This window comes from Aotus nancymaae, unplaced genomic scaffold (assembly GCF_030222135.1).
Source record: "Aotus nancymaae isolate 86718 unplaced genomic scaffold, 86718_ANA_hifiasm-v0.15.2.pri h1tg000015l_0, whole genome shotgun sequence".
Taxonomy (NCBI): Eukaryota; Metazoa; Chordata; class Mammalia; order Primates; family Aotidae; genus Aotus; species Aotus nancymaae.
Genome location: NW_026988426.1, coordinates 4,402,269 through 4,412,481, shown reverse-complemented (window position 1 = coordinate 4,412,481; position 10,213 = coordinate 4,402,269). Strand labels below are relative to the sequence as shown.

The window sequence follows — 10,213 nt, the reverse complement described above, 5'->3', positions numbered from 1 at the left end:
AGTCGGAGCTCCAAACGGACCCGCCTGCGGTCTGCATTAGCCTCTCGGGAACCACAGTGGTGCTGCCAGCCGAGCATGTGAGGACCTCCCCACACACTCACACGATGTCACAGGCCAGAGGGCTGTGCCTGACTAGGGAACACCCCTATTGCCTCTCTGGCCTGTGATAAGAGGAGATAGCTAAGTTTGGGGTCAGCGAAGCAGGGTCCCCACACCCTGGCTGGAGTCAGCTTGACCTAGGTATTGACCCTCATCTGGCAAGGGACCCAAAAGACCCAAGGGTGCTTGGCAACTAGGGTGGGGCTGGGGGTCACTCCAGCCTGGGTCCCCTGGAATACCAGGCCCTTATCAGGGGATTCCAAGGGTATCCTTCCAGAGACAGTGTTTCCAGGGGGAGGACGGCCCACGCTTCCAGACCCCCTGCTGTATCCCGTCACCCGTCTGTCCACTAACTGTACCGCACTGGCCATTAAAAGATGAAGGCAGACTGCTGCATCAACGCCTTGAAGCAGAGTTTGTACATGGCCGGGGGCTGGGACGGCCACCGTGGGATCCCAGTGGGAATCAACCCGCCCTGCGTAAGCCGGGCCTCAGTCTTCCCATGGGTGAGGTGGGTGGGGTGGGTCAGGGAGCAGGAGGGTGTCCCCACACTGGGTAGGCTTGGTTTCTGGGCAGGGCTGGGTGGTGGGGCGGGAGCTGGGAGCACTTGGGGTTTGTAGCTCAACTTGATGACCCCCCCAGTCTTCGTGAGGATCAGGGAGGATGGCCACATGCACCCCATTTGAAGAGGGAAACAGAGCAAGTGAGGCTTGGCCCCAGCCTCTTGGGGACTGCACTGCGTCTTACGAGTTGGAGGCTCCTGGCCTCGAGCCTCAGCTCTTTCGTTGATCTGTGTGCATTTTGGACAAATTCCTGCACTGTCGTAGGCTTTTTTTTTTTTTGGAGTTTCACTCTGTCACTTAGGCTGGAGTGCAGTGGTGCGATCTTGGCTCACTGCAACCTCTGCTTCCTGGGTTCAAGTGAGTCTCTTCCCTGCCTCCCGAGTACCTGGATTACAGGCACCTGACACCACGCCTGGCTAATTTTTTGTATTTTTAGTAGAGATGGGGTTTCACCATGTTGGCCAGGCTGGTCTCAAACTCCTGACATCAGGTGATCCACCCACCTCAGCCTCCCAAAGTGCTGGGATCACAGGCATGAGCCACCATGCCTGGCTGTGCCTTTTTTTATTTCTGAGATGGACTCTTGCTTTGTCACCCAAGCTGGAGTGCAGTGGTACAATCTTGGCTCACTGCAACCTCTGCCACCTGGATTCAAGTGATTCTCCTGCCTCAGTCTCCCAAGTAGCTGGAATTACAGGTGCATGCCCCTATGCCAGGCTAATTTTTATATTTTTAGTAGAGACAGGGTTTCAGCATATTGTCCAGGCTGGTCTTGAATTCCTGACCTCAAGTGATCCACCTGCCTCGGCCTCCCAAAGTGCTGGGATTACAGGTGTGAGCCACGACACCCGGCCTGTGCCTCATTTTAAAAATTTCTCTATGAGTCAGGCTCTTGCTCTGTTGCCCAGGCTGGAGTACATTGGTGCCATCACGGCTGATCTCAAACTCTGGGCCTCAAGTAAGTGATCCTCCTGCCTCGACCTCCCAAAGTGCCGGGATTACAGGTATGAGCCACCATGCCCAGCCTGTTCTGTCCTTAGTTTCCCCAAGGAGTGGGGCTGGTCTACATTTTGATGTAGGTCCCTTAAAGGAAGGCACGAGGGCCACCACATGCTGCAGGTTTGCAGCCATCAGGACCCACAGGGCACGCATCCTCCCTGGGGCCCAGGTGTGCAGCCACATGGGCCAAGTCTGTGCCAGGTGACACCAGAGTGTTTCCCAGAGCCCAAGCCGGGCCCTTCCCTTGCCTGAGGCCAGCTGGCTGTCCTCCCTGGGTTACCCTCTTCACAAAGCCCCAAATGTCCTCTGCCGGCTACCCACACTGACCAGGCCACAGTCGCTGGGCAGCCAGACCCCCACATACAGCTTTCCCAGGCCCCAGTGCAGAGATGCTGTCCACCCCCATCTGGGTGAGGGCTTCAGGCCACTCTTACTTACCATTAGTTTCGTTTTCTTCCATTGTAGGCATGGCTGGGCGCATGCAGCTTTGCTTTTTCTTTTTTGCTTTTTTTTCTTTTTGAGATGAAGTCTCGCTCTGTCGCCCAGGCTAGAGTGCAGTGGCGTGATCTCAGCTCACTGCAACCTGTCTCTTGGCTTCAAGTGAGTCTCTTGCCGCAGCCTCCTGAGTAGCTGGGACTACAGGCATCCACCACCACGCCTGGCTAATTTTTGCATTTTTAGTAGAGACGGGGTTTCACCATGTTGGTCAGGCTGGTTTCAAACTCCTGACCTCGTGATCCACCCGCCTCGGCCTCCCAAAGTGCTGGGATTACAGGCGTGAGCCACCTCGCCCAGCCGATTAGCTCAGATTTAGATGGCTGCATGTGGTCACTCACCCTGGCTGGGTGGCACCCAACCTCCAGCTGAATCCTGCTTCTCGGTGCCCTGATACGGCAGAATCCCCCCAAGATACCACCCCTGCTCCAGCCCCTGAAATAAACCACTCCAAACAATTTTATTTTTCCAATTAAATCTTTTTCTTTGCTTTTCTTTTTTTATGAAAAAAGATCACACAGAATTTGCCAACAAACAAAATTCCAAAAGAAACTTAAAAAAACAAAACAATAATTCCCCCCAAAAAACGAACCCAAAGTCTGGCTTCCTTCCCTCAAGATTGTCTGGTCGAGGCCTTGGCTTCCCTGGAAGGCTTGGGGCCTGGTTAAGTGCTTTCTGAGGCCCAAGCAGGGACCACGGGCTCGGGCCGGCTCCTGCCTCTCCCTAACTCTTCTCTAACCTGGGGGGCGAGTACAGTACACTTGGCGGGGTTGGGGATCGGGCAGGGAGTGTGCTGGGGACTGGGAGGCCGGTGAGGCCAGTGCTAGACACTACAATCTAACAGGAAATAAAAAATAATATTCTGCACGTCAGAATGTGTTCGCTTTTTTTTTTTTTATAATTTCATAGCTATTTTTCACAGTTTTAAAAAGTTTATATTTATATATATTTATATATATTTATCTTTATATATATAATTAAAAAGTTGACTCCATTTAAAGGCTTATGATACAGGGGCAGGGGCGAGTCTCTCTTGGTACAATAAAACTGTACAGGTTAAGAAGTGCCACCTCCCTCCTGGGTGGGGAGGGGCTGGACATGGCCGGGCAAGGGTTTCAGCACCATTGGGGTTTTCTGTAGTGTGAGGGTTTGGGCCAGGGTGGGCCTTTGCTGGGCCCCCTCCACCTGGCGCCTTTGATGCTCCCGGGCTGCACCCCGACCCAGCTCTGTTCCCCAAGTCCAGGCCATCCTGAGAAGGTAGGAGCCGGATGCCTGGCACAGTCAGGGAAGCCGGCTGGCATCGGACCGCCCCGTCCCATGCAACGGTGGGAGGCTATGGATTGGGCTCCATGCTAAGGGTGCCCGGGAAGCCCAGAGCAAGCGTCAGTTTGGTTCCTTAGAAGCCCCCTCCCCGCCAAATCCCCAGTCTGCATGGGCCTGGGGGCCCCGGCCACGCAGCAGCAGCCTGGAGGGCCGGCCTGGCCAAGTGCTTGCAACGTGCTGGGCAGGAAGGGGCCGGTCCCGGCCAAGGCTGCCCTGATGGGGACGGCAGAGCCATACCCTGACAGCTGAGAGGGGCCCGTCCTCGGGGCGCTGAGGGGTGGGAAGGTGGGGCGGGAGGCGTGTGGCATGCACACGGGTACACACATGCACACACACGCTCGCCCGGGCGTCCACGTGCACACCTGGCCCCATGCACACGCCCGCAGGCGCGCTCACATGCACACAACGCACGTGGTCCCCGCGCCGTGGCAGTGATGGAGAGGGGTCCCTGGCCGCCCGCAGGGCCTGGCAGGCTCAGCAGAGCACGGGCACGCCGTCCGTGGAGAAGATCATGCCTGTGGTGGGCTCATAGGTGCCCGCAAGGTAGTACAGGCCCTCGCTGTCCTGGTATTTCTTGGTCTTCAGCATCTGCTCATACTGCTCCAGGCCCACCACCAGGCACTTGTGCGACACTGTCTGCACGTCGTTCTCATCCACGTGCGAGGACTGGTACAGAGCGCGCTGCGGGCACACGGGGACATCAGGACGGCAGGTTGGGGGCACAGAAGCCGAGGGAGCCCCAGGGAGCCCCAGGGGCCGGGACAGAGACAGAGACAGAGACAGAGGGAGGCCCGGGGAGCCACAGGGGCTGGGACAGAGACACACAGAGACAGAGGGTGAGGGAGACACAGGAACTGAGACAGAGACCAAGGGAGAGACAGACCAACAAGAGAGAGACAGAGACTGAGAGAGACACAGACCAAGGGAGAGACAGAGACTGAGAGAGACAGAGACCAAGAGAGAGACAGAGACTGAGAGATGGAAAGCAGATGAGAGACAGAAGTACAGACCAAGAGATCCAAAGACCCAGAGATCCAAAGACCGAGAGAGACAGAGACCAAGAGACACCCAGAGATGTAGAGACCCAGAGACCAAGAGAGAGATCCAGAGACCAAGAGAAAGACTCAGAGACCCAGAGACTGAGACAGAGACCGAGAGAGACCCAGAGACTGAGACCCAGAGACTGAGACAGAGACTGAGAGAGACCCAGAGATTAAGACAGAGACTGAGACCCAGAGATTAAGACAGAGACTAAGAGATAGAGACCAAGAGAGACCCAGAGACCGAGAGGCCCAGAGACTGAGACAGAGACCAAGAGAGACAGAGACTGAGAGACCCAGAGACTGAGACCCAGAGAGACACAGAGACTGAGAGACCCAGAGACCAAGACAGATAGAGCCCAAAACAGACAGAAACCGAGAGACATCCAAAGACTGAGACCCAGAGCCCGAGAGACAGAGATCGAGAGAGACACAGAGACTGAAAGACAGAGGTTGGGAGAGACCCGGAAACCAGGAGAGACCCAGAGAGTCAAAGGACGAGACTGGCCGGAGACTCAGAGAAGGACGCTGGGAGAGCGGGAGAGCCCCAGAGACGGAGACAGATGCAGAGACCAGGAGAGACAGAGAACAGGAGCCAGGCACTCTGAGTGGCAGGGACAGGAGGTCAGAGGCTGAGGCAGACCATGGGGGACAGAGGCGCGGATGCCGAGTCTGGCCCTGCCTGAGCTGCTGCGAAGGAGCCAGCCACCCCCACCCCGCCCCCCACCACCACCGCCTACCTCCATGAAGTCCTTCCTCTGGCTGGAGACCCGCAGGGCCGCCGGGAGGCTGCGGCTGGACTTCTGGTCCCAGTGCTGTGTGGCGGACAGAGGAGGGGCTGCAGGTGAGCCTGGGGGTCGCCAAACCTGACCCAGGCCCCAGGACAGGGCTGACCCACTGGGCGGGGGCACTGATTCTCCAGCAGCTGGAATGCCTAGTCCGGAGGGGTCGGGGGGCCTCAGGTTGCCCTGTACCACCCAGGATGGTTGGGGGAATGCAGGCTCACCTGGCCCTGGTGGAACTGCTTGCCGGGGCTGGTCTCCTCGGGGTGGTAGAACCACTTGACTCGGACCACCATGTTGTTGCCCCACGACTCCCACATACTCTGGATGCGGCCAATGTAGGGCAGGTTGGGGCGGCCGGCGGAGAGGAACACGGCGCAGTCCCCAATCCGGATCATCTCCTTGCCGCGCACGATGGCCTTGTAGAAGAGCTTGCGGGCCTTGCCCTTCATGCCACGCCGCTGCAACAACACGAGTGTCAGGGCACGGGGGGCCCTGGCCCAGCCCCAAGGAGCCCGCCACCTCCACCTCGCAGGCTCGGCTGCTCGGGACTCCGGGCCCTCGGCCTCTCAGCCGGCCACTACCCAACTCTGGGGAGAGGAGAAGAGCCCCTTGTCTCACTCTAACTGGGGAAGCCCCTCTTCTACCTCTTTGACATGCTGGGTCTCCAAGAGGGCCTTCACTGAATCTAAGCATTCTGCAGCTAAGAGACTTTATTTTTGAGACAGGGTCTCACTCTGCAGCCCAGGCTGGAGTGTGGTGGTGCAGTCACGACTCACTGCAGCCACGAACTCCTAGGCTCAAGAAATCCTTCCACCTCAGTCTCTGAGTAGCCGAGACTACAGGCGCACACCATGCCCGGTTAATTTATTTTATTTTAATTAATTAATTTAATTTATTAATTAATTTCTTTCTTTTGAGATGGGAGTTTTGCTCTTATTGCCCAGGCTGGGGTGCAATGGCACAATCTCGGCTCACCACAATCTCCGCCTCCCAGGTTGAAGAGATTCTCCTGTCTCAGCCTCCCGAGCAGCTGGGATTACAGGCGCACACCACCATGCCCAGCAATTTTTGTATTTTTAGTAGAGATGGGGTTTCTCCATGTTGGTCAGGCTGGTCTCAAACTCCCGACCTCAAGTGATCCGCCCACTTCGGACTCCCAACGTGCTGGGATTACAGGCGTGAGCCACCACAGCCAGCTAAAATTATTATTTTTTTTAAAGACAAGGTCTCACTCTATCGTGCAGGTTGGAGTGTAGTGGCACAATCATAGTTCACTGCAGTCTTGAACTCCCAAGCTTAAGCGATTCTCTCGCCTCAGCCTCCCAAAGTGCTGGGATCACAGACTTAAGCCACTGCAGCTGGCCAAGAGAGACTTTCAACACGGTTCTAGAGCAGCTTTGTAAATAATGCCTGAGAGACCACGGAACCCTACCGGAACATGCAGGCACTCCTCCCCCACACCACTGCACACTGAGGGCTCACTGCCAGCCTGTATGAACCACCCTCTTCTGTCACTGGGTCCTGCCATGTGGATGTGCCTGTGTGTGCACATGTTCGTGTCTGTGTGGGGCATGCACGTGTTCATGTGCACGCATGCATGTGCCTACATTTCTATACACGTGCAAGTGTGTGTGCGTTTGTGTGGGTGTAGTGTATTTGTGCGCATGCGTGCCCAGCGGCAAAAGACAAGGCCCCCAGCCCCTCAGCCCCGCCCGGGCGCGAGCTTGGTTACCTGGGTGGGCTTCCCGAACCATTTCCAGAGCTGCCGGGCAGGCAGGAAGGCGGCAATCTTGGGTCGGTTCTCCACGGACGGCAGGCGCTGCCGCTTGGCCAGCTCCTTGGTGGTGGGGAGGTGGACGCCCTCTCTCTTCTTGGGTCGGCTTTTGGCCCCAGCCTGAGCCTTGGGCTGCAGAGGCTGTGCGGGCTGCGGTGGGGGCGCCTGGGGCTGGGGCGCGGGCGTCTTCTTGCCTGGGGCGTGGGCCGAGGGCCGTGCTTTGCTGGCCTGCTTGGTGGCCTTGGTGGGGAGCGCTGGCTGTGCAGAGGGGCCAGCCGTGGGGGCGGGGGCCGCCTCATCGTCTGAGCTGCAGGAAGAGTCCTCATCTGTGGTAGAGGAAGAGGAAGAGGAGGAGGAGGAGGAAGAGGAGGATGAGGACGAGGATGAGGAAGAGGAGGAGGACGACGAGGAAGAGGAGGAAGATGAAGATGAGGAAGAAGACGAGGAGGAAGAGGAAGAGGAGGAGGAAGAGGAGGATGAGGAAGAGGAGGAAGAAGAGGAGGAAGAGGAGGAGGAGGAGGAGGCCGGTGAGGCCGCCCTGGAGCTGGCAGCGCTGCAGTTGCGGCCCCCGGCGCCGCAGCCCCCATCCCCGTTCTTGTCGCCTTCCTCCTCCCCTTCTGTCTCGGACCCGCTGCTGCTGCTGCCACTACTGCTGCTGCTGCTCTCTGATTCTTCGGCCCCATCCTGCTCAGCCTGGGCCTTGTCTGGGCTCTTGGGGTTCCCAGAGTCCTCAAACGTGAGCCCCGGCCCAGGGTCCTGGGCGAGGTCCCCATCCACAGCCTTAGGCCAGGGCGCCTTGGGCTCACTGCTGCCGGCCGTCGGCGGGTAGCTGCCCAGGCTCAGGAGGCTCTTGGGCTCCTGCCAGCCCCCAGCCCCCGGGTCCTCCCGGAGCAGCAGGGCCTCTTTAGCCTTCTTGCTTTTGGGTGATGTGACGCCCTCGTGGTCCAGTTTGACGAGCAGCTCGGCCTCCTCCCCTGGCCTCCGAGGGCCCTTGGCGCCCGACTCCTCGGCTGCCCTCGCCTTCTTGGGCTTGGGGCGTGTGGCGGGCATGGTGATGAGAGGCGCTGGGGCCAGGGCGGTGGCAGGGGCTGGCAGCTCCCCAAAGGGCTCGGGTGCTGGGCAGCTGGTGAAGGCGGGTGGCACAGGGCTGGACTGCGGGGGTGCCGGGCGTGCCTTGGGGGCCTTAGCTCGTTTGTCCACAGGCTCTGGGGGGCTCTTCTTGGAACCTGGGGTGCTGCTCGGCTCCAGGGCCAAGGGGGTACTGGGGACCTCATCTGCTGGGCTCCCCTCCTCCAGGGTAGCAGCTCTGTCTGCAAAAACAAAACAAAACAGATGAGAGGCTGGGGTGGGGGCTTCCTGACAGGAGATGAGCTGTGGCTTTCATCAGAAAAGGCCTGCTTTTGTGGGATGCTTTTTTTTTCTTGAGATGGGGTCTCAGTCACCCAAGCTGGAGTGCAGTGGCATGATCATGGCTCACTGTAGCCTTAACCTCCCTGGGCTCATGTGATCCTCCTGCCTCAGTATCCCAAGTAACCTGAAGTCACAAGCACGTGCCACTATGCCTGGCTAACTTTTGTATTATCATTTTTTTTTTTGTAGAGACAGTTTTGCTATGTTGCCCAGGCTGGTCTTGAACTCCTAGGCTCAAGTGATCCCCGTGCCTGGGCCTCCTAGAGTGCTGAGATTATAGGTGTGGGCAGAAAGGCCTGGTTGAAACTGCGCCTGGCAGAAAGGCCTGGTTTCATAACCCTGGGCTACTTAAGTGGAAGCTGGCTGCGGCCCTCTTGGACCTACTTGGGTGGCTCCCCTATATCAACCTTAAGTTATATTGGCCCCAAAGAGGGTCCTCTAGTAGCCTCTGCTTTCAGCTTGCACAAAGCATTTTCTCTGGATTCTGGAAAGAAACACAGGCCGCTGCAGCTCAGATCTGCCTCTGACAAATCAACTGCTTCCCTCAGCCTCAGCTTCCTCATTTGCCACCTGGTCAGAACAGCCCTGCAGTGCAGAGTTTTTTATTTTGGAGACAGAGTGTCTCTCTTGTTGCCCAGGCTGGAGCATAATGGCGCGATGTTGGCCAACTGCAACTTCTGCCTCCTGGGTTTAAGCAATTCTCCAGCCTCCACCTCTCATGTAGCTGGGATTACAGATGCCTGCCATCACACCTGGCTAATTTTTGTATTTTTAGTAGAGACGGGGTTTCACCATGTTGGCCAGACTGGTCTTGAACTCCTGACCTCAGGTGATCCGCGTACCTTGGCCTCCCAAAGTGCTGGGATTACAGGCGTGAGCCACCACGCCCGGCCCAGAGTCCTTACAGAGACAGCAGGCAGGCACTTGGGCAGGTCCCCAAGCCCCGAGTTTGGATACCCAAAGGAGCCCCGCCCCCACCCCTGCCCTGGGGCCCAGGCCAACGTACCACCCTTGGCCTTGGCGCTGGGTTTCCGCCCACGCCCACGGGCCTTTGCTCCTGGTTCCTCCGACCCTGCTGTACCCCCGTCTTTGCCCTCCCCAGTGTCTTTGCTGGTCTTCCGGCTGCGGCGCTTGGCACTCGGCACCAGGAGTGCCGGGGACGGCTCAGCACCTGCGGGACAGAGGACAGAGTGGCTCATCAGGCCTGGCTTCCCCAGCTTGGAGCATCCAAGACCCTAGTCAGTCTCGGGGATCAGGGATGGGTCGGAAGCAACCGACGCCAGGTGGTTCACCCTGGGCAGGCTCCCGCCACAGGCTGTGAGGTCCAGCAGGGGAAGCCCCATCTACAGCAAGCAGCCAGAGGCTACCGAATGAATGAAGTAAAATAAAACACTTTGTGGAACTGGGACAGGCGGATAAAGATGTTGACTTTTTTTTTTTTGAGATGGAGTTTTGCTCTTGTTGCCCAGGCTGGAGTGCAATGGTGCAATCTCAGCTCACTGCAACCTCTGCCTCCTGGGTTCAAGCACTTCTCCTGCCTCAGCCTCCCAAGTAGCTGGGATTACAGGCGTGCACCACCACACCTGGCTAATTTTATATATTTAGTAGTTTCTCCATGTTGGTTAGGCTGGTCTTGAACTCCTGACCTCATGTGATCCACCCACCCTGGCCTCTCAAAGTGCTGGGATTACAGGTGTGAGCCACCGTGCCTGGACTGTTTGTTTT

The 10,213-nt window shown here is 57.7% G+C and overlaps 1 protein-coding gene across 1 annotated transcript in view; it reads right to left on the bottom strand.

Moving 5' to 3' along the window:
* Positions 1 to 1,400: 1,400 nt before the first annotated feature.
* Positions 1,401 to 10,213, bottom strand: part of TNRC18 (trinucleotide repeat containing 18) — a 109,803-nt gene continuing 100,990 nt past the window's right edge. Inside the window, exons 25-29 of the mRNA XM_021675973.2 lie at positions 9,495 to 9,659; positions 7,037 to 8,388; positions 5,526 to 5,762; positions 5,260 to 5,334; positions 1,401 to 4,160 (exon numbers count right to left, since the gene is read on the bottom strand). Of these exons, the coding sequence (XP_021531648.2) occupies positions 3,954 to 4,160; positions 5,260 to 5,334; positions 5,526 to 5,762; positions 7,037 to 8,388; positions 9,495 to 9,659 (2,036 nt within the window). The 3' untranslated portion in view covers positions 1,401 to 3,953. The remainder of the gene's footprint in view (positions 4,161 to 5,259; positions 5,335 to 5,525; positions 5,763 to 7,036; positions 8,389 to 9,494; positions 9,660 to 10,213) is intronic.